General features: G+C 44.7%; 6 protein-coding genes across 6 annotated transcripts in view; 4 read left to right on the plus strand and 2 right to left on the minus strand.

The window, feature by feature from the left end:
* Positions 1 to 13: 13 nt before the first annotated feature.
* Positions 14 to 1,801, plus strand: rpl37a (ribosomal protein L37a). The gene is made up of 4 exons (XM_084480866.1): positions 14 to 49; positions 517 to 645; positions 774 to 856; positions 1,644 to 1,801. The coding sequence occupies exons 1-4, from the start codon at positions 47 to 49 to the stop codon at positions 1,705 to 1,707; spliced, it is 279 nt and encodes a 92-aa protein (XP_084336992.1). The 5' UTR covers positions 14 to 46; the 3' UTR covers positions 1,708 to 1,801.
* Positions 1,802 to 7,805: 6,004 nt separating this feature from the next.
* LOC311360426 (UDP-glucuronosyltransferase 1A5-like) lies at positions 7,806 to 11,485 on the plus strand. The gene is made up of 9 exons (XM_084480504.1): positions 7,806 to 8,420; positions 8,601 to 8,664; positions 8,761 to 8,909; positions 9,131 to 9,258; positions 9,341 to 9,434; positions 9,557 to 9,682; positions 9,882 to 9,969; positions 10,149 to 10,368; positions 10,574 to 11,485. Exons 1-9 carry the CDS (start codon positions 7,926 to 7,928, stop codon positions 10,842 to 10,844), a joined length of 1,635 nt encoding a protein of 544 aa, XP_084336630.1. The 5' UTR covers positions 7,806 to 7,925; the 3' UTR covers positions 10,845 to 11,485.
* A 60-nt stretch (positions 11,486 to 11,545) lies between these two features.
* Positions 11,546 to 12,507, minus strand: ndufb3 (NADH:ubiquinone oxidoreductase subunit B3). Its single transcript, XM_084480695.1, has 3 exons — positions 12,433 to 12,507; positions 11,873 to 12,001; positions 11,546 to 11,777 (listed from the first exon to the last, which is right to left on the minus strand). Exons 2-3 carry the CDS (start codon positions 11,998 to 12,000, stop codon positions 11,627 to 11,629), a joined length of 279 nt encoding a protein of 92 aa, XP_084336821.1. The 5' UTR covers position 12,001; positions 12,433 to 12,507; the 3' UTR covers positions 11,546 to 11,626.
* A 172-nt stretch (positions 12,508 to 12,679) lies between these two features.
* Positions 12,680 to 19,375, minus strand: pecr (peroxisomal trans-2-enoyl-CoA reductase). Its single transcript, XM_084480420.1, has 14 exons — positions 19,249 to 19,375; positions 18,740 to 18,827; positions 18,416 to 18,624; positions 17,943 to 18,188; positions 17,612 to 17,766; positions 17,122 to 17,348; positions 15,396 to 15,582; positions 15,008 to 15,141; positions 14,753 to 14,918; positions 14,541 to 14,622; positions 14,344 to 14,440; positions 13,629 to 13,739; positions 13,270 to 13,381; positions 12,680 to 13,119 (listed from the first exon to the last, which is right to left on the minus strand). The coding sequence occupies exons 6-14, from the start codon at positions 17,143 to 17,145 to the stop codon at positions 13,034 to 13,036; spliced, it is 999 nt and encodes a 332-aa protein (XP_084336546.1). The 5' UTR covers positions 17,146 to 17,348; positions 17,612 to 17,766; positions 17,943 to 18,188; positions 18,416 to 18,624; positions 18,740 to 18,827; positions 19,249 to 19,375; the 3' UTR covers positions 12,680 to 13,033.
* A 1,669-nt stretch (positions 19,376 to 21,044) lies between these two features.
* Positions 21,045 to 25,498, plus strand: LOC311360365 (uncharacterized protein). The gene is made up of 5 exons (XM_084480429.1): positions 21,045 to 21,280; positions 21,796 to 22,285; positions 22,874 to 22,949; positions 23,116 to 23,220; positions 24,259 to 25,498. Exons 2-5 carry the CDS (start codon positions 21,832 to 21,834, stop codon positions 24,647 to 24,649), a joined length of 1,026 nt encoding a protein of 341 aa, XP_084336555.1. The 5' UTR covers positions 21,045 to 21,280; positions 21,796 to 21,831; the 3' UTR covers positions 24,650 to 25,498.
* Positions 25,499 to 26,924: 1,426 nt separating this feature from the next.
* cxcr4a (chemokine (C-X-C motif) receptor 4a) overlaps positions 26,925 to 27,869 on the plus strand; it is a gene marked incomplete at its 3' end in the record, with an annotated part of 2,825 nt that continues 1,880 nt past the window's right edge. The window contains exons 1-2 of the mRNA XM_084480906.1: positions 26,925 to 27,083; positions 27,258 to 27,457. Coding sequence (XP_084337032.1) covers positions 27,069 to 27,083; positions 27,258 to 27,457 — 215 coding nt within the window. The 5' untranslated portion in view covers positions 26,925 to 27,068. The remainder of the gene's footprint in view (positions 27,084 to 27,257; positions 27,458 to 27,869) is intronic.

Below are 27,869 nucleotides of genomic sequence, written 5' to 3' on the forward strand. Positions count from 1 at the left end.
TGCGTGGTAGGCAATCCCTCTTTGGACCTCCGTCTCCGCTGATACAATGGTGAGCCCCGAATGTCCCTTCACAATCTATGTGAATCTGCCAAATTGTGATCTTTAAAAGAAATGCACACATATTCTAAGGCCTCATATATTTATTTTGAACTATCCCCGAGTGCAATTTGTGTTGATTTTAACTGAAGCGCTGAGAAAATCCAAGTTAATTCCCACTCATAGCTAGCAATGGCTTCCTACAGCACTGAGCTAGCCAGGCCCAAGCCATCTGAGTCTATAACGTTAGCGTGTTGTCGGCCGAGTTGAACTACTTTCCTAATGATATAAGGGAATGTGACCACATTTAGCGAACTACTTTGTATGGGTAACTTGTGTCATATGCTGTTATCGGTAGTTTGTGACAACTTGCCTTGCTTGGATAGCCACTTACCGGTAGTAGCCGCATGTTTCGCTAGCAAGTAACTACAACTATGTAAATGGTATCCTAACATGTGTTTTTTTCCATATCGTGTTCAGGCCAAGCGCACCAAGAAGGTGGGGATCGTTGGTAAATACGGCACGCGTTATGGTGCGTCGCTAAGGAAGATGGTCAAGAAGATCGAGATCAGCCAGCACGCTAAATATACCTGCTCCTTCTGCGGCAAGGTGTGTTCAGTAAACGAACTCGCAAATTATGATTGACGCCCCTTGAAGCATGCAATGCATTTCATTTGAACGTCAATGTCATACCAGCATACAGTAGTGCTGTAAGAGTGTCTGCTGTCTGTTTTCAGACCAAGATGAAGAGGAGGGCAGTCGGTATCTGGCACTGCGGATCCTGCATGAAGACCGTGGCTGGAGGAGCCTGGACATACAAGTAGGTCTTCGCTATCATCTTATCCAAAAGCTCTTGCAGCATGTCTATTAAACTACAGTATTTGTTGTTCTGGTTAGCAGCCAAATGCTGTCAATCTACAAAACTTCATAGCGCTGTTGTGGAAACCCATATTTGACATGGCTTCAACTTGTGGATCTTCAGATGTTTTGTTTTGGTTAAAGATGAAAAGTTGACTTGGCAGCCAGGTACTTGGATTACTAGTGAATGTGTAGTTTGGTTCTGATTTGGACATGTTGGATAAGGGACGTGTTGCATCATAATTTTGTTCTGCATTATATATTGGTGTAGTATGAAATAATATAATAGTCAAAGCTGCAGTTATGGGCATCCAACAGATGGAGCTGTCCAGAATGTAATCTAAAGAGCCAGAGAGTATTCAGTTGATGCAGTCAATAGTTTTGATGAACGTGCAAGTCTGTTCTGACGGGTTATATAGTTCTGGACTTGTTGTACAGTAAGAGCTCCTAGCGGTGATGCCTGTTCATTTATGTTCGGTGGTGTGACATAAGTTAAGCTGCAGAATCGCCTCAACCATAGCCTTGTGTTAAATTGGTGTCTTAAGAGCAGGTTGTCCAGAAGCACCTATGTTTTGTTGATCGCTTTTGGAATAGTGGACTGGAATACTACTTTCTGTGGATGGGTGTTCTTTTTTTTTATACTTGAGAAACTTCGTACTTAAGAGAAGTTACATGTGCAGGATTATTTTTATAGGGATATCTGAAATGCTGGCTATTCACTACTAATTAAATGTTTTTTATTCCCGCAGCACGACTTCTGCCGTAACGGTCAAGTCGGCCATCAGGAGACTGAAGGAGTTGAAGGACCAGTAAACCAGTGAACATCGCTGGTGGATTGGACTTTTGTATGGTGTGTCCGTCCTGGATAATGCTACAACATCCTAAAATAAAGCAGTCTGGTGCGGAATCTTGTGTTTCTGTGATTATTGTTAATCACTCTTGTTAAAGCAGCCTGAAATGCAGTGTTGTCAAGGTCTAATACTGCTCCTGGGTTTAACATAAATGTCTCAATTGTTGGGGTAAAAATGCTGCCCTGCAACTCCTACCATCCAGCACAGAATTATGTATTCATCTTACTGATGCAAAATCAAAGAAGTTTAACTTCTTTGATTTTGAGGAAAATGTGTTTCTTGATGCCAGTCCACTCGTTCAAAAATTTTCTTTAAGGATTTATTTAGGCTTTTTTATGCTTTATTATAGATAACAGAGGGAGGACATGCAGCAAATTAACACTGGCAGGATTCAAACCCAGGTCGCTGCGTTCAGGACTGTGCCTATATGGTGCGCCCCTTGTTCTAGATTTTTGATAATCTATAACTCGTGGACTATTGGCATAGCACCACGACTGGAAGGCTGCACCTGGCATTTGAGGGGTTTAAAAGAGAATCAAACTTCACCACTTGATGGGGTTGCATTAAATGACTTCAAGGTTAAAGCGTGATATGCATCCATACACTGATATGGATATGCTGCAGGCCTGTACTTATGCCTATTTCATTTGTATTAAAGGATGTTTGCAGGTGAGCCGGTAGCCCAGCCCCCATCTGAAATATTTAGTATTTTAGCATCTAAATATTCCCTATTTAAAGGGAAGGGTGAGTCTCTTCGTTTGACCATCCAAAGACATGGATTTTGAACTCTTAAGCAGGCATGCAAATAATCACCTTTAGATGAAATTCGCCTTTTGTAAAACAAAATTGGCCAATTGTGTGATTCGTGGAGATCCATTGAGAAAACATTGTGGGTGGTCTACAGTCCGACGAAAACGATAACTAAATAAAAATCAATTAAGGATGACAAAAACTACGAAATATTTTGACACTTTCGTTAACGAATAAAAACGAGACAAATGTAAGCGGGACGATTTGAGAAGCGATCCAATCAGAACTAAGCTCTTTATGGGGGGAAGTACTGATCGTCCCGCCCGGCAGGTCAACTAGCAGGCGCTTGCTGCGTCGCAAGCAAGTGTCCCTTTGTAAACAGTTTGGCGCAACAATCACCGGTTAAAACACAACCAACTTGAAGTCATTGGCAGACGAGTCATCCCGAAATTCACGCAAAGATAAGCATACTTAAACCGTTTTTTTCTTTCAAGCTAATGCTGTAACGGTACCGGAGCTCTGTGCGCACCACAGCGGGGCACAGAAACACAGGATTCACTGTGGTTTCTGTGACATGAGAAATAGTAAATGTTAAAAATGAATACTAATGTTTTATAATGAAAGCTATATTAGTGGGAAAGCCACGCAACAGATAGCCACGGTTACATACAGTAATGTTCTTATGACGGGAGAAAGGAGCAGAAATATAGTATAGAGACAACTTGGAGCTGTGTGTGCGCGTATGTTTGAGTGAGAGAGGAGTGGATGAGAGACAGAAAAATCGGACCCCCCTCCATTCTACCTCACAGGTACAGAAGGCCTCCGACAAGGATGGGCCACTGAGTGCAAATAAATTCTAGTGCATCTCAGAACAACAACAGACCAAGGAGGACGCCAGAGCAAAATGCATTGTACACACAGGATTAGCAGTCCCAATGATTGAAGATGAGGACTTTGTTTTAATGATTGATACAGTTGATAGGAGGCTGACTGTTCCCCAGAAAACTAATAAGCATCTGATTGACAAACATTATGAATTATCATTGGTGTTTTTGCAATTTTTTATTTTTCTGCAAAGAAAAAGCAAGGCCATATTTCTTTTTTATATGAGACTTGGTTATAAATAAAGTTGTTTCATATCACAACAGTTTAGTCTGTGTATGTATATTTCACGTTTATTTCATTAATACACAGGATCAGATGTTATAATCCCTTGTTATAATCCCATCAATCATGAAATTTGTTTTTCATGATTGATGGACGCCTCTCCTGGAACCGTCACCTTATCATGGTGGAGAGGTTTGCATGTCCCTGTGAACCTGAGGGCTGTGTTGTCTGGAGCCATGTGCTCCTGGTAGGGTCTCCCATGGCAGAGTGGTTTCAGGTGAGGGGCCAGACTAAGAATGGTTCACAAAGACCCCATGAAAGAACAAGAAAGAGGACGAGAGACCCTGCCCGGAGGAAGCCCGGGGCCCCCGCCTGGAGCCAGGCCCAGACGGAGGGCTTGCTGGCGAGTGCCTGGTGGCCGGGTTTGCCACGGAGCCCGGCCGGGCTCAGCCCGAACAAGCTACGTGGCACCCCCCTCCTCTTCGCCCTGTGGGCCCACCACCTGCAGGGAGACCCGCTGTGGTCGGGTGCGCTGCCACATGGGTGGCAGTGAAAGTCAGGGGTCCTGACGGACCAGACCTGGGCGGCAGAAGCTGGCTCTGGGGACGTGGAATGTCACCTCACTGTGGGGAAAGGAACCGGAGCTTGTGAGGGAGGTGGAGCGCTACCAGTTAGATCTGGTGGGGCTTACCTCTACGCACAGTCTCAGCTCTGGTACCGTACTCCTGGATAGGGGTTGGACTCTATTCTTCTCTGGAGTTGCCGAGGGCGTGAGGCGCCGGGCGGGTGTGGGGATACTCATAAATCCCTGGCTGAGCGCCGCGGTGTTGGAGTTTACCCCAGTGGACGAGAGGGTCGCCTCCCTACGCCTAAGGGTGGTGGGGGGGAAAACTCTTGACTGTTGTTCAGCAGTTCAGAGTACTCGGCCTTCTTGGAGACCCTGAATGGAGTCCTGTATGGGGCTCCGGTAGGGGACTCCGTAGTTCTGCTGGGAGACTTCAACGCCCACGTGGGCAACGATGGAGACACCTGGAGAGGCGTGGTGGGGAGGAACGGCCTCCCTGATCTAAACCCGAATGGTTGTTTGTTACTGGACTTCTGTGCTAGTCATGGATTGTCCATAACGAACACCATGTTTGAACATAAGGGTGCTCATAAGTGTACCTGGTACCAGAGTACCCTAGGCCGAAGATCGATGATCGATTTCGTGATCGTGTCAGCTGATCTGAGGCCTTATGTTTTGGACACTCGGGTGAAGAGAGGGGCGGAACTGTCAACCGACCACCATCTGGTGGTGAGTTGGATCAGGGAATGGGGGAAGATTCTGGACAGACCTGGTAAGCCCAAACGGGTAGTGCGGGTGAATTGGGAACATCTGGAGGAGGCCCCCGTCCTAGAGATCTTCAACTCACACCTCTGGCGGTGCTTTTCTAGCATTCCTGTGGAGGTTGGGGGCATTGAGCCGGAGTGGGCGGTGTTCAAAGCCTCCATTGCTGAAGCTGCGGCGGTGAGCTGTGGCCTCAGGGTCTTAGGTTCCTCAAGGGGCGGTAACCCTCGGACACCGTGGTGGACACCGGTGGTCAGGGAAGCCGTCCGACTGAAGAAGGAGGCCTTCCGGGGTATGTTATCCTGGAGGACTCCTGACGCAGTTGCAGGGTACTGGTGGGCTCGAAGGGCTGCAGCCGCTGCCGTGTCGGAGGCTAAGCAGCGGGTGTGGGAGAAGTTCGGAGAGGACATGGAGAAGGACTTTCGGTCGGCACCAAAGTGTTTCTGGAAGACCATCCGACACCTCAGAAGGGGGAAACGGGGAAACATCCAAGCTGTGTACAGTAAGGGTGGGACTCTGTTGACCTCAACTGAGGAGGTAGTCGAACGTTGGAAGGAACACTTTGAGGAACTCCTGAATCCGACTAACACGCCCTCTATGATGGAGGCAGAGCTCGAGGTTGATGGTGGTTCGTCGTCAATTTCCCTGGTGGAAGTCACTGAGGTAGTTAAACATCTCTGCAGTGGCAAAGCCCCAGTGATTGATGAGATCCAGCCAGAAATGCTAAAAGCTCTGGGTGTTGAGGGGCTGTCATGGTTGACACGCCTATTCAACATTGCGTGGGAGTCTGGTACAGTGCCAAAGGAGTGGCAAACCAGGGTGGTGGTTCCCCTGTTCAAAAAGGGGGACCAGAGAGTGTGTGCCAATCACACTTCTCAGCCTCCCTGGGAAAGTCTACTCTAAGGTGCTGGAAAGGAGGGTTCGGCCGATTGTCGAACCTCAGATTGAAGAGGAACAATGCGGTTTCCGCCCTGGACGTGGAACTACGGATCAGCTCTTCACTCTCGCAAGGATCCTGGAGGGGGCCTGGGAGTATGCCCATCCGGTCTACATGTGTTTTGTGGATTTGGAGAAGGCATATGACCGGGTCCCCCGGGAGAAACTGTGGGAGGTGCTGCGGGAGTACGGGGTAAGGGGTTCACTCCTCAGGGCCATCCAATCTCTGTACTCCCAAAGCGAGAGCTGTGTCCGCGTTCTCGGCAGCCAGTCAGTTCCGTTCCCGGTGGGTGTTGGCCTCCGCCAGGGCTGCGCCTTGTCACCAATCCTGTTTGTGATATTCATGGACAGGATATCGAGGCGTAGTCATGGTGGAGAGGGGTTGCAGTTCGGTGAGCTGAGGATCTCAACACTGCTCTTTGCAGATGATGTGGTCCTGATGGCATCATCGGCCTGTGACCTTCAGCACTCACTGGATCGGCTGGCAGCCGAGTGTGAAGCGGCTGGGATGAGGATCAGCACCACTAAATCTGAGGCCATGACTCTTAGCAGGAAACCGGTGGATTGCCTTCTCCGGGTAGGAAATAAGTCCTTAGCCCAAGTGAAGGAGTTCAAGTACCTCGGTTTCTTGTTCATGAGTGAGGGTATGATGGAGTGTGAAATTGGCCAGAGAATCTGAGCAGCGGGGGCGGTATTGCGTTCGCTTTACCTCACCGTTGTGACGAAAAGAGAGCTGAGCCGCAAGGCAAAGCTCTCGATCTACCGGTCGATCTTCGTTCCTATCCTCACCTATGGTCATGAGGGATGGGTGATGACCGAAAGGACGAGATCACGGATACAAGCGGCCGAGATGAGTTTTCTCAGGAGGGTGGCTGGCTTCTCCCTTAGGGATAGGGTGAGAAGTTCAGTCATCCGGGAGGAACTCGGATTAGAGCAGCTGCTCCTCTGCTTAGAAAGGAGTCAGTTGAGGTGGTTCGGGCATCTGGTAAGGATGCCCACTGGACGCCTCCCTTGGGAGGTGTTCCAGGCACGACCAGTGGGGAGGAGACCCCAGGGAAGACCCAGGACTAGGTGGAGAGATTATATCTCAACACTGGCCTGGGAACGCCTCGGGATCCCCCCGTCAGAGCTGGTCAATGTGGCCCGGGAAAGGGAAGTCTGGGGCCCCCTGCTTGAGCTGCTGCCCCCGCGACCCGACCCCGGATAAGCGGATGAGGATGAGGATGAGGATGATTGATGGACGTGATGCATTAAATATTGATTTGATCCAATGATGGCCATTTATGTCAACTATCTTGAAATCTCACGTTTTTCTCGACACACATTGTATAGTCTATCTTTATTGAAGCGAGTTTAGAGTGGCTTAAAGGCTGTCATAATGTTCGCCATAACTGTAAATACACACCAGTCAACCACCAGCAAGTCATTCGTACATTCGTGCGCAGGTCAATTAAAAAAAAAAAATATATATATATATATATATATATATATGTGTTGTTTTTTTAATAAAAAATATATATAATTTTTTATTTTTTAATACAATTTTTTAATTAAAAAAAATATAATTTTTTTTAATATATATATATATATATTTTTTTTTTTTTAGCTCCCCGGAGTATAACCCTGGAACCCCCTAGTGGGTCTGTGTTTTTCTCGGCTCACGCATCATTCTCACCTTTTTCACCCCAAACCAGTTTGCATGCCTGTAAATAGCATACGGTCAACTCATTTGTTTATCCGGTAAAACAAATGTATTTGTAAAATTAAAAGTTAATAAATTGACATTAAATAAATATTCTTGGTATGAGTTCTTAAAGGCAATCCGACTATTTCACTCTCTTTCTGTATTTGTGTGATTGCGTAGGCCTACCAGATTCAATCGTTATGTCAGGGGACGGACTTTGAACAGGTAATCTGTAACCTAACCCTAAACTTGTCAGTCAGGAAGAACCGTAGCTGTAGGTTCAGTCTATGGAAAGAAACGTCCGTTTTCGGAGAGTTGAAGGGGATCCGTAAAGTGCGGAACGGTTAATAAATAGGCCTAAGCCTACATAGACGAAATGAGGTGGGAAAATATTGTGAAAATGCATAAAACAATGTTTATATTCCTGCTGTGCATCGGCGGAGAGTCCAAGGGGGAATCAGAAAATTCTCGGCATGTTCCTGGTCAGAGTGGAAGAAGTTCCGCTGCCGCAGACTTCTCCGGTCACCTGCTGGTGGTCCCTTTTGACGGAAGCCACTGGATTGGCATTAAAGCGATCGCCCAGGAATTGGGTCGTCGTGGTCACCGAGTGACGGTCTTGATGCCTGAGATCACGATGCGGATGGGTCCTGGGGAGCATTTCGACACCGTGACATACCCCGTGCCTTACGGGAAGGAAGATCTCGAAGAATTAATGGCAATGAACGCGGAGGTGATTCGCAGCGCCCATCTATCTTTCATGGAGAGGGTAAACGTTAGAATTTCACAGTTCCAGAAAATTACTGAGTACCTTCACTCGACTGCAGAAAGCCTCCTGTTCAACGACAGCCTGATATCAACGCTACATCAACAGGTAGGGATGTGAGAGAGAGAGAGAGAGAGAGAGAGAGAGAGAGAGAGAGAGAGAGAGAGAGAGAGAGAGAGAGAGAGAGAGAGAGAGAGAGAGAGAATATGACAGTATTCTATGAAGGATTTATTCTGATTTAATTAGCTGCATAATTTGGCATTGTCTCACATCATGTATATCCTGCAGCAATTCGATGCTGTCTTGACTGACCCAATGGTGCCCACCGGTTCTCTACTAGCGAGAAAACTGGGTGAGAGAACCAACGTTGGGTTAATATCTGGTTTATTTACTTGTATATATGTATGGATAGATAGATCTCATAAATGTGCTGAATAATGACAACCAGGGCTCCCCATCCTCAACTTGCTGAGAGGGATACCGTGCGGGCTGGACTGGAAGTCCATGGCCTGCCCTTCACCTCCGTCCTACGTCCCTCGCATCTTAACTGGATTTACTGATCGAATGACCTTTACGCAGAGAGTCATTAACACTTTGGTGAGCCTATCTGTCATCTAACCACTCTTGTTTTGAATAAATAGACAAATCACATTCATCCTCCTTTTCCGTAAAGTGTCACTGGTTGCAGTTGGCCAAACATTTATACAAGCATTTCTCTTGTGACCCTTTTGTGTATCTTCTGGTTTATAAGGATGATTAACTGATGATTGACTATTTTTTTTATGTATTTACCTTTTTGTTTTAATCTACTGTGGAAGGTGAGTGCATGGGAGCCATTGATGTGTCGACTATTGTTCCGGCACTTTGACACTATAGCCCAGCGATTCCTGGGAGAGGATGTGGGAATAGCTGAGGTCGTTTCTGAGGCTGATATCTGGTTGCAGAGGTAATGACTGCAGAGATTATGGTATGTTCATAATGTTAAGTGCTCTCGTGGGCAGTGAACTAGTGGGTCTTTTTCTGTACAGGATTGACTTTTCGCTGGAGTACCCTCGTCCGTTGATGCCCAACGTAGTGCTGGTTGGGGGGATAAACTGTGATGTGAAGAGCCCCCTGCCGGAGGTAAGACCATAGGGCCTGGTTGTGTGCATCGGTGTCCAAAACGACTGTTACAAAGGGCTTCACTACATGATGTATTCTTTTTACTGCAGGGAGTTAGTGAACTTATGTTTGGTTGTGTGCAGGAAATGGAGCCGTGGGTTTCTGCAGAACATGGCTTCGTAGTTTTCACCCTTGGCAGCATGGTGTCAAGTCTGCCAGAGGAGATAACCGCTCTCTTTATAGAAGCCTTCAGAAGAATCCCACAAAAGGTAGGAGACTTAGGCTGCATTCCAAAAGCGTTGCTGCTAAGTCTCTAGATGTCTCAATTGTCCATGCTGTTTCAATTCAATTCAATATTGGAATCTAACCCTAGAGACACCAAGTGGCCCGTACAGAACAGCATCACTATGTCAACACCATGATCAGCCATTCAAGTCATTCAAATAACCATGGACCTTTGGTTAATAGGTGATATGGCGGTACACTGGTCCCGTTCCTGACAATCTCCCAGAAAACGTGAAGATTATGAAGTGGGTGCCACAGAATGACCTGCTAGGTAAAGACTCGGGGCGGGGGGGGGGGGGGGGGATACACATGCCCATGGTTGTGAGGGGTAAATACCACCTGTGTAATATCCCATACATCCATCAAATGGTTTGCCTTTCTATAATAGCTTGACATCTGAATGTTTTTTAAAATAAGTCATACATATCTTCATATGTATGTTTCTATTAGCGCACCCTGGGGCCCGAGCTTTCATCACACATAGTGGCTCTCACAGTATCTATGAGGGCCTGTGTCACACGGTTCCCATGGTGATGGTGCCGCTGGGAGGGGACCAGCCTGACAACGCCCAGCGCATGGCAAGCAGGGGAGCCGGCGTGGTCCTGGACATCACCACCGTCACTGTGGATGGCCTCCTGAACGGACTGGATGAGGTCATCAACAACACCAGGTGAGCAGCCATTGGTCGACGGACCTTGTTATGAACCATGACTGCTAAAAACATTACCAAGGTGTTCTGGGTGTGAAATGAAAGGCTAATTTCTTTGTTGAATAGTATAACTTTGTCTACGTACACGTTCAGTTTTGATTTGTTCTAATGTTGATAAAACATAGTCTACAGGTAGGACTAATCCATCCATGCCATGTTTGCTCAGGTACAAGGATAATCTAAAGAAGCTTTCAGAGGTCCATAAAGATCGTCCTATGGACCCCTTGGCCCTGTCCGTCTATTGGACAGAATATGTGATGCGACATAAAGGCGCTCGCCATCTCAGACCTGCTGCCCATGACCTCAACTGGTTCCAGTATCACAGCTTGGATGTGATTACATTTCTGGTGACAGTGGTGATTCTTGTCGTCATAGTAACATTTAAATGCATTTCTCTATGCTTTAGAAGAGTGAAAAGAAAGAAAAAGCAGGAATGATCAGAAGATGGAAAAATATATAATATAATTATATATTATATAATATATAATAATATATATATAATATATCATATATATAATTATATATATATTTGCACCATCTATATACAGTGTATATACATTTTATATTTCACTACGTAAACCTGCTGTATGTCAAATTCAGGAACTGTAAACGGAACAGAAAAGAGTAGAAGTGCGAAGTCTCCTCCGTCCCTATGTTTCTTTGCCATTAAGATGAAAGTAAAGCTGCTTCCCCAAACTAATTATGGAAGAGATGTCCTGATTGGTCATAAATTATCTTGGAGTGGTCAATTCTAAATTGACTCACTTTCACATACTTATAGCTGAATTTTGGCTACACCTTTATAAAAGTTAATTTATAAATCAGTAGTAAACATGTTTTGTTATTGACAAATACTATATTATCTATAGTATTAATTATACCTTTTCATGCTCATTTCAATGTCTGTTTGTATTGATGACTAAATAGATTGCTGCTGTTTTGAATAGGTTTGTTCCTTCTTACATAACTTCATCTACTATTAACAAGAAGCTCACTGAACACCTTTTAATAAAAGCAGAGACTACATTCTGCCTAACTACTGGAATATAAACTACTAAACTCTAAAATAAAATATGCAAACAAACGTGTGTATGCTTCAGTTGTATATTAGTGCTCACAAAATAACAACCTTAAACCATTAAAGGGCAAAGAGAGGGAATTTAATTTACAGAGAAAATAAACATTTGTATCATTAGCCATTCTAATCCGACACCAGAGATCAGTGGTCACTCTTCTTCGGTGGGGAAAGCGCGTATTCAACGGCCAGAGCCACAGTAAAGGCAGCGAAGCCCCACTTGAATCCTCTCAGCAGCACTTCCGACAGGGTCACCGCACGAGCAAAGCCCCCGGAGTACCTCCATGCCTCGTTACTGTGGAGAGGACAACAAGGCGACCAACTGTAAGCAACGCTTCGGCAAACCAAGCCTACGTTGAAACACGTTTTTATCTTGACCTCCATACTGACCGTGCCCAGGGATCCTTCAGCCCCCTGGCAGCGAGCCTCTGCTGGGTGAACTCCAGGGGCGTCCCGTCGGTCTTCCACTGACGCCAGTCCGGCATGGACATCTTGCTGTGGCCGTGGTCACCTCCCATGCTAATTAGCACACACACATGAAAGCTTCATGAACACATTGTTCTGAAGCAGAGTGATGTGCAGTACTCAGTAACGTTACCCACGGTAACTGAGAAAGCACACAGTAACGTTATTACTGAAGCTCTCCGATGGGATGCAAACATTGCGCTGGCCGTGCATCAGTAATAAGAACGCATATTTAACATTGCATTAAGAATGAACTAGAATATGGACGCTATGCACATTGGATATTGAATATGATAAGCCCAAAGATTTGACGATGATAGATGCTAAGAACCATAGCATGATAACGTTGGCCGACTGGCTGTCTTTTGCCCGAGTGTTGATTTACACAACATGGCAAAATTAAGAGGATACACACTGATTGGAGAAAAGCCCTCCGAATAACTTTAAACCTGGCATTCAATCTTCAGTTTTAATCCATTGTTTACCTGAACGATTTGTTGTGACCTCTGATGAAGAGAATAATAACTACGACAACGTACGACCATGGACTATGCTTTACGGGAAAAGTACGGCAGGATGATAGGCACAAATGCAATATCGCGGTTGCAAAAGCCGTTGCATAGAATGATATATGCGGGCGAGAATCCACTATAGCTAATTTATTTATTAGAATAAATACAATTGTCCCTACAAACTATATTTCTAAATACAAAATAAACCAGCAAATTTATAACATATTTACAAGCTTTTATTGAAGTTTAATCATTGATCACAGTCTACATTACATACAAACCATATAAATTACATATATTACAATTGTGGATGCGAGTTGCCATCTCTCCATTCAGGGCCACCATGGTTGACTACTTCCGTTCTGCGGTGCTGATTTCAAGTTTTATTCATAAAATGTTTTTACCACAATGTTGATTCAATGGTACTCATTAGTGACATCACAAGTGGAAGTGTCCACCCAGAGGCATGAAGCGGAAGATAGACAAACAAGCCTTCTCAGTGGACTGCACCAATTGGTATGGTGATTATCCACCAAATGAGGGCCCTTTGAACATGGAATGAGGGGTCAGTGAGTTAGAGTTTGCTTTTAGAAGGCTTTAGCAGGTTGCAGAGAGCCTCCCAGTTCTCCCCCTCTGGAGCGTCGGGCCATGCACTATGATCTGGAGAGGGGGGAGTGAGTGAGAGAGAGAAAAGAGGAAGTACGATGAGGGAAAGTGTTGAAGATAGATGGAAAGACACACAAACATGGTATTATCTGTCAGGCAGGTGGTATGTGTGCTGATACTGAACAGATCCAGGTGTGTACAGACCAGGTATCTCCCACATGGAGCGATAGAGGCTTTGGCCCGCGTCCACTCTCAGAGTGTCCCCAGAGATGAAGGAGGCGGCGGGGGAGAGAAGGAAGCACACGGCTGGGGAGATCTGAATGGGGAACACGCTACAATGAATCTATCTGAACTACATCATATGAACCAAAGACTTTAAATTATTAATTAAACGTGTATGTATATGTCCCATCAGAATCAGGATGCATTTTATTCCCAGGTAAGTTTGCATATGCTCAGAATTTGTTATGGGATGTTGGTGAAAATAAATACAATCCAACAGATACAAAATATACAATGTGTGTGCCTGTGTGTGTGATCATATGTTATAGTGAAGTGCACACTTCTTCTGGTACTCCTAGCCGCTTTGCAGGGATGAAGGGGACAGACATCTTAAAAAGACTTGGTCCATAGTCCTTGTAGTTCTCCATCGCCGTCTTGGAGAAAATGGTCCCCTACATCCCAAAATATACATGACAAGATTGACAGATCACTCAAGTGAAGGTCCAGTAAAGAAATGCCACAATAATTAAACTAGGTGTTGCATTGTAAATAGGTTGCTGAGAGTGGGAGTGTTTTCCATCCATCCCTATGTCAAACACAACCACATGCCAGGGCTCTATAAAGACGTGCCCGAAATTTAAAAGGTGCGGTAGGTACATCGCTAGAGTTGAAAAGAGAGCAGAGCAGGAGAGCTGGAGAGAGAGCTCGATTTTGAGACTAAACAACCAAACAAAGGGCCCTCCCTCTCTAGGGTTCTCCGTCATTGTGTTGTCTTACCGATCAGGGAAACTTGCCCGGACTCGTCAGAAAAGTGCCAGGAGCAGTTGAAAGCCTAAATTGGCTCATACAGTGACAGACAAGGTCAATAGAAGTCTAAACGAGATCTTCCCCGAGCATCTCATTCAGTAATAGTTGACAGATGACTAGTCCATTTCTCAAAATGTACACTCAAATGATAGCGATTAAATCGTACCTACAGCACTTTTTAAGTCATTCATGACACCCTTATGTCCAGAGCTAAACGACTAAATCAGTATACATGACCACAATACGTACAGGTGCCACGGCGTTCACCCTGACCCCAGAGTGCGCCCACTCGATGGCCAGGCTCTTGGTGAGGTTGTCCACCGCCGCGCGAGCCGCCCCTGTGTGACTGACCAACCAGGAGAAGGACACAGAATGAGTACCTGAGAGAGGCAGCCAGTTGTCTGGGGGTTGTTGCGGCCTTGAGTAACTGAGTGTGCATCGCTTACGCCATTCCAGGGAAGCCTTTCCACATGTCGGCGATGATGTTGACGATGACCCCTCCGTTGTCTTTCATCCAGGCCATGTAAACTGTGGAGATAATAGGATATCATTAATGCCCCCAAACAAATATACAACAAACCTAAGGATGGTACATGTATGCATTGAGTTTGAAGACACCCTAGATGCTATCACACTGTTCTGTCGGTCTCTCCCTCACCTTCTTTACAGCAGTGAAAGGTCCCGGTCAGGTTGGTGTCTATAACGGCCTTCCATCCCTTGGCAGACATGGTCTCTACGGGGCTGCTAAACTGCCCTCCTCCGTTGTTAACAAGATAGTCTATCCTTCCATGCTGCTTCAGTACAGCCGACACCAGAGACTTTACCTACCAGACACAACACAGTTAGACATGTAAACAGAACCTTTGATCCCGTTATTTTATCTGTATGTTTTGTAGTGTAGCGGTCTCGCTACCTCATCCTCGTTGCGGATGTTGCATGGTACGGCAGTGACCGAAGCAGGACTCTGTGTCGGGATGCTTTTCTTCAGTTCTTCGGCTGCTGCCTCCAACCGCTCCAACTTTCTACTAGAGATGACCACATTACAGCCTACACACACACACACACACACACACACACACACACACACACACACACACACACACACACACACACACACACACACACACACACACACACACACACACACACACACACACACACACACACACAGTTTGTAGCAATTCGCTAACTTTCTAGGGCAAAGTTCACTGGAAACTACTTGCAGTCCTGTGAATTCTCAATTCTATCTGTTGTCCGTAAAATAAACTCAAACCTATGCATTGCGTCACAGCTTTGCTTACCAAGCTGGAGTAGTTCTGCTGTGATTGCTTTACCGATGCCGGTCCCTCCGCCTGTAACGATTGCAACCTTGTGGTTAAACAGCCCGGTCCTGAAGACACTTGACGCCGCCATGTTTGTGGTACTACTGAAGTGTAGTGTCAGTTCAAGGATGAAACAGAGCCAGGTACGCCCTCTACTGGCTAGAAGCTGAACGTTAAAAATAAAGAATACCATCAAATATCTGGTTTTACTTTTACACTGTTGTACAGTTCAAGTATGTTACTTCCTCTACATTAAGTCGACATTTTTTAAGAGCCTTTTATCACGGAAGTGTCTCAAAAGTCATTAGGACATTCCTACAACAACCCAAACGCCTAGCACTCTGAAACAAGTAAAAGTCAAATGGGAAGGAAACTAATTACATCTGAATTCATCCTCCCAGGAATCGTTAGGTACGAGTGCAATTGCAACGGTGGCAAGAAACAAAATCAAAGTCAGAAGTTGGTTGGAAAAAAACAACCATTGCAAACTAGTTGGCTGACCAAAGTTGAAACCATTCTGTTATAAAAGACGTATAAACAGTGGTGAAAATGGCCCCAGGTAGCCTACTTGGAACAACCACCATTACTAACCAGTAATTAATGGTACAATTGATGGTGCAATACTAGTTCAAAGTCAGAGTCAAAGCTTTATTGTCGATTCCAAAATATGTGCCAGACAAATAGAGGAATTGAAATTGCGTATGTCTCTGACCCACGGTGCAATAAGGAGACAAGGATACAATTTTTATTTTACCTAAGTAATATTTACAATAAATAAGTTCTAAATAGAGCAAAATAATGTTGAATAGTGCAAAGGTGAGGCAAAACAAAACGGTATAAATAAAATAAAGTTTAAAAAGAAATGGATTGAAATGTGCAATATGTGGAACATTATGGACAGGTTGGCCCTCTGTTCTTAAAGGTCCCATGACATGCCACCAGGTGTGGTGTGATTAGCCGTTACTAGCCGTTACAAGCCGTTTTGAAAATTTGAAAAACCAATAATAATCGCTTATCTCTTTGTTAAACCAGCCGGTCCCCTCACTAGCAGTTTGTGTGTGCAGCCAGGGGTGCGTTCGGATTACACAGTTTATTCAATCAATTCATAGTAACGCACCGCATTTAACTGTCAGTAACAGTAACAGCGTTGTAACGACGGAAAAAATTACCTAACACCGTTATTTTAAACGCCGTTATTCCAAACACTGCTCGGATGAAGCGCTGGGAAGGATTTAAGCACACGGTTTCCACACCGTGGGCGCGGTTATCCACCGAGATAATTTTATTTGAAAAACAAAACGTATTGGCTTGAATGTTACTTGAATCTTACCGAGGCGAGTCAGACTCTGTTTCGATCAACTATCTGACGTGCTTTCTCTTTAAATGTTGCATCACTGAGGTGCTGCCGTGATACGCAAGGTCTGCTTTGCAAACCTTGCAAGTAATCTTTTTATTCACAGTATCCAGGCTAAAATTCTCCCAAACTTTAGAAGTTTTGGTACGCATAGCTGCTGTGTAGGACGCTGCCATTTCTGTATACGTTACCGCTCGGCAGAGACGCTATTGCGCATGTGCGACTCTCGGCAGAGATTGTAATGAAGTGACTGGTGACAATTGTCGACAATGGCATTCATTGTCAACTATTTCTACTATCGATTTTTGTCGACAACGTCGACGAATCGTTGCAGCCCTAATTGATACCCACCTTCAATTTTGACAAGCCAGTCATCGTAGTGGACAATTATTTCCTCCTCTTCATCCCTTTTATTACTGCCCTCAGAGTTCCATTCAGTTAAGAATAGGTCTCTGAAGATCTGCCTTGTCAGTTGTCCTCAGTGGCGCAGAAAATTGGCAAAAATTGCTATCACAAGGTCAAAAAACTGACCACAGGCATTCATGCCAGCAGCATACTGCTGAACCATACTGGCCACTCTGTTGATGAGATTGTTACACTGTTATCTTTTCTGCAGCCATTTACAATTGAAGCAATGACATTCATTGATGACATACATTCATTAAACAGTCCACACACACACACACACACACACACACACACACACACACACACGCACACACACGCACGCACACACACGCACGCACACACACACACACAATGAAATATCTGCATTCAAAACTTAACATTTCTTCTGCCACTACACTCCATGGTATGTTATGGTATTTTCATTCTTTCTTACCGATGGAAACAGTAGTTGGCCACCACCCGCTCAGTAACCTGTGGCACCTCCTGCAACGTTGCTGTTTAAAATGTGGGCACCCTGCAGTCCGAGACCCAGTCCCCACAGGATCCCTTCAAGCTCTGCAGGTCCTCCTCAGTGCGACACACCTTCAACTTTTCAAAATGAACAAAGAGAAAAAAAAAGCTGTCTTCAATTTGCTGTGTTGGTATGCTGTGCAATAATGCAAATATCTATATCTTTATATGAAAAACCAAATAGGACATCCTCTAAAGTAACTTGTCTTTACTTTATCATTGCAACACACATGACAGAATTTCAATAACGTCACCTGTTGCAATTTTCCCCTATGTCGAGGTCACTGAGGGGCACTGACTGGCCACACATGAGCATGTAAACAGCCCTGTTAATGGACCTGGGCCCAGGGCCACTGTGGGACACTGACCAAGTGGTCAGTTTCCCCGCATTGTAGTACTTCCGATGCTCCAGGGCATGAAGGTCAAAAGAAAAAAAAAAAGGTCATTTAGGCGTCCCTCAAAGACCCAGAGGGTTCCCTGAATCTCCTATCATTAGGAGTCTGTAAAGCAGAGCACAGGGGAAAAGTCATTTGACAGTGTGGATTAAAGGGAAACTACATAACCAGAACAGGGGAAAAGTAATTTAAACTGTGGATTAAAGGGAAACTAGATGACCAGAACAGTAGAAAAGTAATTGATAGGGTGGATTAAAGAGAAACTAGATAACCAGAACAATAGAAAAGTTAAATGCTTTACAGTAATACATTACTTCAAGCAGCATTTTTACCTTTGGAATTCCCTCCTGGGCCCACTGTAGTCATCCGCCATTTCATTCACAAATTCAATATGTGGCTCTCTTTGCCACTGGAAGTAGGGGCGGCTCAGCACCGAGCAGGCACTTTTCAAAATATGTTGCTGGTGTACAACGACGGTCAATGGCCACTCCTGGTCAATGTGCTCCAGTGCAAAATCTGTAAGGATCTGATCAAGGCTAACCTATTATGTGTAACAAAAACATAACAATTACTGTGTGGTGTAATGAAATTCACACAGATCATGACAATATTACATAGAGAGTACAATAACAGTCTAATACATTTGATGTTCTTACAGCTGTTGGGTCAGATCCAGAAGCAACGGAGACCTCGGCCACATCCGATCCGGACAGATCGTCATCATCAATGATGTAGAATTCCCCTCTAGAAAAAAGATAAAAATAGAATTTAAATGGAATTATAGGCCGGGAATCAATGATACAGACACAAATGTATTAGTTATGCACTTCGTTCATCCGAATCAGTACAATCCCATTAATTTTGCTGCAAAATCTTTTATTTGCAACAATTCACTTTTGTCCATTTTCATTTGAGCAACTTTCCCATTTGACTAAACTAAAACTAACTAAACCTAAATACTCCCATGATGTTCCCAAACAATGTCATAAGTTATTTAGAAGGTCCCCTGTGGTCAAGCTCCACCTGGACAGCACGGGACCAAACATCTTGTGCCTCATAAATAACAGTTTTGCGTAAGCTGTAAGAGCTTGGATATATATATATATATATATATATATATATATTTTTTTTTTTTCTCTTGTTGCTTTATGTAGGCCAGAGATACCTGTGTGATTGTAATTGAAAATTGTGATGTTCCCCCAGGATAGGTCGATCCTGGATAAGTATTGCTGACAGTTGGGTGAGGGTCACGTGAACAATGCGTTTGTTGGTGGGTGGTAGATTGAGAATTATTTATCTTGATGGCACCCCGGGCTGGCCCACGGACCTCTGCTGGGGACTGACAATAGGCACAATAGATATAGAAGCAGAACCATATGCTATGTGAACAATGTGTGTGGAGTGGTACATCAAGATGCCTGGATTATCACTAAAGTATCAAAACAATAAAATACGTTCTAACGTTACTCATGAAACCTTTGTCAGAAATGCATATTCAAGCAGATACAATAAGAAGAAGAACACTTGCCTTGGTTGTTGACTGTTGGTATTCTAAAACAAACAAATGTCCATGTTTGAGTATATTTCCTTTACATAAACTGCATTGTTAATTGTATAAAGATGTGGACTCAGACAACAACATCTTTTACACCAAAAAATTTAAATTTTAGTGGCCCTAATAACCTATGTTCATTATGATGAGTTCATTATGATGAGTTATATCTTAGATTACCTTGGGGCGAATATACAAATGGGCCGGTGGTGTTGCGGCTATAAAAGTAAAGAGTAAAAGGTAAACAGCATGTGGAGTGATTACTAGGCCTGATGATGATGTGAAATATTGACCAGTATGTGCAATGGTGGTAGTGTAAAGTTAAACAGTGCAGGACATAAATTTGAATATGGAACATACATATTATAAATATGGAAAGAACGTGAGTATGAACATGAATGACCATTAACATGAATTGCTTGACACAAATTATATACTTTAAGAATAATGATGATATACTTTATGAACAATAGATGGTTAAATTAAATTATATGGTTAAATCAAATTATGAAGATGGAGAGTGTGAAAGCCACGGTTTAAGACCACAGTACAGATAGGGGGCTAATACAGCCTGTACACTGTTAACTGACAGAGACAGTCAGATGGTCTGTGGATAGTAGAGGTGAAATGGTGGAAGGGGCAGATAGAGAGAGACTCAGTAAAAATTAGGCTTGAATGAAAATGGCTTTTCATGCTGAAAAGTCAATTTCTCTCCTTCCCCTTTGTATGGTGTTGAACAGCTGGGTGTGCTCAGGGGACAAAGGACCTCCTCAGCCTACCCGTTTCACATGGTATTGACAGAATCGGCTGTTGAATGTGTTGTACAGTGGGGGTCATTATCCAGGATTGCCATCATCCAGTTCAGTCTTCTTTTCTCTGCTATTGAAGCGATACACTCCAGCTTTCCTTAACAGCCTGATAGGCAGTGGTTTAAAGTCTCCAGAGCCTGTGACCAGCTGATCTCCTAAAGGGTCACCGATTAAACTCTTTCCTTGTCTCTCATGCGAGTTGAGGCCACCTTAATTTACAGATTAGGGAAATTTGCTGAGTCAAGCTTTAATGTTTTTTTTTGGTTAAGGGTTTAAGTGCAACAAACTCATTTATCCTACGGGGGATAAATACAGTTGTATGTAATCTAATCTTATACACTTTAATACAGTTAGCATGGTCCAGATTTCCCATGTCAAGGTGAAATTCTTATTATTATCAAGATATAGTTCGTATTTAAAAAAAGGCTATGCTGCCAACACAGAACTCTCATTGAAAGACAACTTTTTCTGTGCGAGTTTACACTCCAGTGCAGTAGGTGGCGGTATCATGGACAAGTTTAAGACGGCCAGGAGCCTTTAACCAATCAGAAGAAAGGGACATTTATTCAATAACTGCATCTTCAGTGCCGCGAAAAAAAATATGTCGTCCGCTGTAATTTTGATGTAAGTTTCGGTTTGCGCTTTCATGTAAAACAATATTGTCAGGTGTTTTTATATTAGGTGTCAGTTGTTGACACATATTTATTTGTCCGACCAAACACAGGTTTTGACTGACTTGTCGTGCGTGGTCCTGTCAGTTTCTTCTGTCATCGTTGTGTCTAGTGAACGGTAATGGACATTTCAAAACGCCTGATCTATGACAGAATCGAGACCATGTAAGTATAAAACTCTGCCTGTTAGAGTAAGAACGTTGTAATTAAAGTTTCCATTTATTAAATATCTGCGAGTTTCATTGTGTTTCGTGACCACTGGGACAAGCTTTTAAAGTTGGTCATCCAAGCTAATCACATCTGTTACTCCTAAACCCTGATTCCATAACCAAGATAAACAGATTTTGGCCTTTCTGTTGCTAATGGAAAAGATGGCTTGTTAATGTTTTTATATTCTTCATAGAGTGTTAGTAAGTTAGCTCGGGTTAATGCAGTTGCGTTAACAGTTACAGATCTGCAAGTGACAGGGAGGTCGAGGCACAGAGCTGCTTCAAGGTTGGACTCGTTCACTCTTTAACCCTCATTCCCTCACTCACTTATGCATTATACAGAAGTGTGGGACATGAAATACAACGGATAGCAAAGATTGTAAGACAAGCTGCTCTATTAATATTACCTGGCTCGCTTGCAGTCATCTTACATCTATAATCTGTTTCTCTATCTCTCTGTCTGTGTGTCAGTTGACCCTTGAGTATCGTTGGAGTAGGAAGGGCCGCATGCATTCCAAACGGTCATCCAATAGGAAGAGGGAGGGACGGCGAGCGCCTGGGAATCCCAGCGCCTGGGAGAACGCCATTCAGCGCGGCCGCTGGAGGGACAAACGAACGGCAGCAGCGGCGTTGATCGACAGCAACAAGGATAAAGATCTCATCAATCTCCTCAATGATCCGTCGGACATGGAGCTGGCAGCCGCCACAGAAATGCCTTTGGCTGAAGCGGCGTTGTTGGCGAACGGTGGCAACAGGGTTACCGAGTCCCCAACCAAAGATCTAAACTCTTGGCTTGACTCTTCAAACTGCTCAATGGATGGCCTATGCTCGGGCCCCTCCTCTCCAAAGGGGGACCCCGGTGTGGGGCCAAGCTACGCCCAGGGCCTGTGTCTCTGCTGCCAGACGGTGTTGAAGAGGGCAACGCGCATGAGGCCTTTAAAGGACAAGCTGCTGGAAACCGGTAGGTAACTATCGGGCGCTGGCTCGTGTGTTTGTCTACCAATGAGAAGGTCCTCCTGGGTCCCGCCCCCCAGATGTATTAACCCCCTACCGGCTCCTTCATGACATGTTGTCTAAACTCCCTGTATGTCACTTTTTTGGTAAAAAATGTAAATGGGAATGTCATGTCTTCCCAACCTATTGCACTTCCAGCCATCCCTACAAGGATGGATTCCCTCTTATATGTTCCTACTGGCTTTTGGAGAGGCCCTTCTCTTTCTGACACCTTAAAGCTGAAGGTTTATCTGAAGGTTCCTATGGGTCTGGGAAGCCCTTTAATTAAAATTCAGCAATATCATTTTTTCTTCTTGAGTTAAACCCTGGTTCTTATTATTCCTTGAAGAATGGTCATGAAGAAGACCCAATAGGGTCGAAACGTTGCTGTAAATCTTTCATTAAATTAATATTGGAGCTTAAGCAGTGCTTCGGACATTACATTTCTTTCACTCTAAACTACTTTATTTGTCCTGCACCTGGCAGAAGGTGGGACGTGCACACAGCTACTTTTTTGTACTTTGTGATCTTATTATTCCTTCCCATGTCCCATCAGACCCAAGCTCCTTATCCTGTGACCAGTGGGTGTTGAAGAAGAGGTGGAAACCGAGTGGGCGGCCGGTCATCAAGCGGTAAACTCCCAATATCTGCAGGCTACCTGGCTGTAGGCATCCTTGAGCGGGATTCCCTAATTGTACTTTATTAATTTCAGATTGGATAGTAGGCTACGTGTCTATAATAGCAAAATGGTAAAAAATGAAAGTGTTTCATTGAATGTTTGATCTTTATATCTTCCAGTAAGCTTCGGGGTTGTTTGAAGCTGATTCAGAGAAGACGGAGAGATGTCTACAATATCATGCAAGGCCAGCCGACCTGCTCCAGAGCACACACTTTTCTACGGAGGTAAATGTCATAACTAACTCCCAAAAACTAACTAAAGTTTCTCAGTTTTAAACCCAACTTTGGTAGTCTACCTGAAGCCATGCAGGAAGGCTCAGACACCATTAGCATAACAGATGTTGAATTACCAGTGCAGAAGAAACCTTGCGAGTTCAGCATTAAACTTAAGGAGCAATTGACCCCAAAACCATATATATATATATATATATATATATAATATATATATATATATATATATATATATATATATAGGATCTCGCCTACAGTATACCGCTTACAGTGTGTGTGGATGTGTATAGCTCCGTCTGAGCAGCGCTTTATTTTGATGACCGAGTTGGACTAGCTTCTCAGTATAACGCCACGGTGTGTGGCGCATTTCATTTACAATGTGACTCATTCAAATGCTCAGACACAACGACGGTACTAAAACAGTATAACAAAGTTGCCGTGGTGGGTTGTAACATGGTCCCCTCTCAGCTCAAAACACTTTTTTTAAACTCATAATGTTCGGACTCTTTTCAACGGTGGGTTCAACCACAAGTGTACTACATGAATATTCATGGGAGGCTACAGGGCATATACACAGTAAGCAATAACAGCTAGCTAGACAGGTAGATCATTTTGAGAAGATAACATTAACAGTATTGTATTGGTAGCAGACGAGGTCATATGTTGCGGTCAAAGAGGGTGTATACGTGTATACGTGAATATGAAGGTGACATATTATACCACCAGTTGTGAGCGATTAGCCGTTACAAGACGTTTTTTTTTAAATCTGCCTCTTCTGACATCACAAGGGGGCGTGTCCCCCTAGATGTGTGCTGGATAGATCAGTCTACTAGCCTACCCAGTGGACTGTAGCAAACGTTGCTCATCTATCCATCACACATCTAGGGGGACACGCCCACTTGTGATGTCAGAAGAGGCAGATTTTCAAAACGGCTTGTAATGGCTAATCACACTCACACCTGGTGATGTAATATGTCACCTTTAAAAGTTAAACAGGAGTGACTGTGGCTGACCGCTGTGCTCTTGGTGAAGGAACCTGAGACTCTGCAACAAGGCGTCGGCCAGGCAGGGGAGGAAGAGGAAGCGCACAAGGAGGAGGACGACGACGACGACGACGACGACGAGGAAGAGGGCCAGGTGCGACCCCCACCAAAAACAGCCTAGCCCAACCGCCACCCATAGTCCGAGTGCCGACAAGTCGTTGACTCTTGATAGTCGGAGCGAGGAAGAAGATGCTGAGGCGCAGGACCCCACCCACAGCTCCCTGGAGGGGGTCCCCTTCTTGGTCGCTATAGAGACCACGGTCGACCAGAAAGCGGCAGCCAGTAAGAGGGGGCCAGCAAAGAGGGGTGGCTTTAAGGACCTGCTGATTCAGATGCGGGGTAACAGCCGCATGATAGTGAGAGAAACAGATCACCATTGACCACCATGGAACGGTGATCTGATGGACGTGTTTGTGCGGAATAGTGTTTTCACCCATCGCACCGTTACCGTGGTGATATGTTGTGTATGTTATTGACCGAGCCGTCCACTTGGTGATCGGAGTGTTTGTGTGGAATAGCGTCGTACATTACCCCACCGTTACCATGGAGATCTGATGGAAACATTTGTGCTGAATGGACTTGTCATGGACTGCACTGTTACTGTGATCTGATGGAAGTATTAATACAGACTACCGTTGGTAGCGTTATGCGTTTCTGTGTTCTAACTCGGCTCAGATCTCAGATATATTTTGGGGCTCATACATTTCCCTAATTTGACTTTTATTTTTTACCAGATTTACCAAAAGAAAAACGCAATATTTTCAAGAAATATTGCAATTAACATTAAGCATCTTGACTTCGCATCAAAATGAAAAGCGAAGCATTTTGAACCAGAAAAAGGCACTGTTTACGTTTGGCATCCTCCTGACCGTTTGCTGTCATCCGAACGACCACACGGTGGCGCCACATGGTAAAAATCCAATAAGAGAACCTGTCGGGTCGTTCAGGTCATTGTCACCGCATTGACTGTTCCGACCCGTTGGTGCGATACGTCAACGTTGCTCCCAAATTTGATGGTGCGAATAGAAAATAATTTTTTTTCTGGATTAAAAGCACAAGCCTTTCCAATGGAATTTAATGATTCGTTTTTATATTCATATTTAATTACTTATTTATATCAAATAAAAGGTGAAAAATATGAGGTGGGTTACTCCTCATATATTCATATCTAATGTGTATTATGTCTATTTTTTACTCCACGTCACTCATAAACCCACAAATAAAAACAAGTTCTCAATCGGTTGGGAAATGTAAACGCAGTGCTTTCTATCAATAAAATCCACAGCTCCCCTTTTTAATTGTATTACTTCTTTGCCTCTCTAATATGGCGGCTACGTTGACGTATCGCATCAATGCGACGTCTATGTATACATGGCTATGGTTCAGACTCCACTCTCCTGTTCCTCTGAGCCTTCTTGTTTTTTCACGTCAGTCTTATCTATGCCGTTCTACTGGGACCTTGAGCTCAGTGTTTTGTCATTCGATAGGTGAAAATCCACAAACTCCTATTTTTTTTTTTACCTGACAATAGCAGGAGACGGAGCATGTGGAAGAATGTGCTGAATGGGAAGATAAGGATCTTGGAGTTGGGTCTTAAGTAAAGTGAGGGAGGGGGGGTGGGGGGGTTGCTGTTGTGTTTTCCGAAGGGATTTGTTCACTGGTGAAAGGTGCCAGATTGACCACTAAAACCTCTGTTAACAGAAATCAACGCATTGCTCGCAGCCACACCTATAGTGTAAGAGGGTTGGGGTTAAATACTGCCGCGAATCTCCACTCACCTACATGCATGATCAAACTTTATTGTTTAGCTTTGGGGGGGGAGAGGGGGGGATACCTGGAATTCACCTGAGCGGTTAAATACGAGAGGGATGCTATTTTATCTTGCATTCACATGCAGAATATCACTCACACGCACACTTGCACAATCACAATCCTGTCATGAATGTGCCCTCTCTCTCCCTTGCTTCCACAAACACACCTTCCTTCACACATCACATCGTACGATGACACAGATGAGTGTAGTGGAACATCTTCACACTTCACACTGGGCGGGGGGGCAGGGAGAACGCTTGTGTTTCTCTGTGTAGTAATGAAGGTACTGCTGCTGGTTCTGAGGGACGCAACAGCTTGTGTGGGTGTCTGTGTGTGTGTGTATGTGTGTCTTATCAACACAAAGCCCTGCTTCTGGTGGTGCTAGGAGTCCATAAAGCCCCACTCATTGTTAGATTCATATCAGTCTTCTTTTCTTTTACTGACAATTCCTCCTCATTATGCCAAGCCTGGCCTCTCAGGGTCTAAACAATACAAGAGCAGCACACACACATGCACATGCACGCACCACACACACACACACACACACACACACACACACACACACACACACACACACATGCATACACTCACGTGCATACACACTCATAAACACACACATTCACAGGCTCCCACACACACGCATGCATGTTGACCTGCGATAGAAACCATATCAACACCTGACTCTTACAAAACAGGAAGAGCGTTTCAGCAGGAACACAGATGTGTCAGAGTGTTTAGGGGAGGGTCCCTGGCCTTGGGGGGGGGGGGGGGGAGTACATAAACCCACCAGATACACATCTCCTCTTCACTCCACACTCGCTCCTCGAGAGACAACGAGTTAGAGAGAGAGAGAGAGACAACGGCTAGAATAGAGCGACTGATCGCTAGATAGAGAAGAGAAAGAGAGCGAGAGCTAGAAAGAGACACAGTGAGAGATACCTTCCCACAGAGAGACGGAAAGAGATACCCAGACCAATCGATTCCATCATGTCTTACTATGAGGTGAGTGTCCCCGAGCTCCGAAGTCGCTCCATTCACATGCTTCCTGCGGTGCATCACCCATGTACATTTAGAAAGATACAGCGCTGTTCACCCTTTGCTGAATCTAATGGTTTCTGCTCTCTACTGTGCTTCCCCCTCTCCTCCCTTGTCTCCCTCCGTCCCTCCGGCTCCCAGCACATCTTCATAGAGGACTTCAACTACACGGGGTCGGGCTCCGGGGACATGGGCATGGACCTGGAGGAGCCCTGCGACGTGGAGCAGGTGGTGTCTCCGGACCTCCAGCAGGTGTTCCTGCCCGTCGTCTACACCCTCATCTTCCTGCTGGGCATCACTGGGAACGGCCTGGTGGTGGTGGTGTTGGGGTGCCAGCGCAGGTGAGCAGCTGGGGTGGTGGTGTTGGTGGTGGAGGTTGCGGTGGAGATTGCGGTGGTGGTGGTGGTGATTGCGGTGGTGGTGGTGGAGGTTGCAGTGTTGGTGGTGGTGGTGGTGGTGGATGTTGCGCTGTTGGTATTGGTTGAGGTGGTGGTGGTGGTGGTGGTGGAGGTTGCGCTGTTGGTATTGGTTGAGGTGGTGGTGGTGGTGGAGGTTGCGCTGTTGGTATTGGTTGAGGTGGTGGTGGTGGTGGTGGAGGTTGGGGCGGGATTGGACCTGTATTATGTTACTGTCGTAAACAAGTCTTTTGGCTTTACACAACATTTATTGTTCAGTATTGTTGAGGATTATTTCTATAATCATAATTGTCTAGTTGTATGAAAGAAACAATATGTTCAGAATGTTTTATTATCG

This window comes from Micromesistius poutassou, assembly GCF_964030765.1.
Source record: "Micromesistius poutassou genome assembly, chromosome: 16".
NCBI classification, from domain to species: domain Eukaryota; kingdom Metazoa; phylum Chordata; class Actinopteri; order Gadiformes; family Gadidae; genus Micromesistius; species Micromesistius poutassou.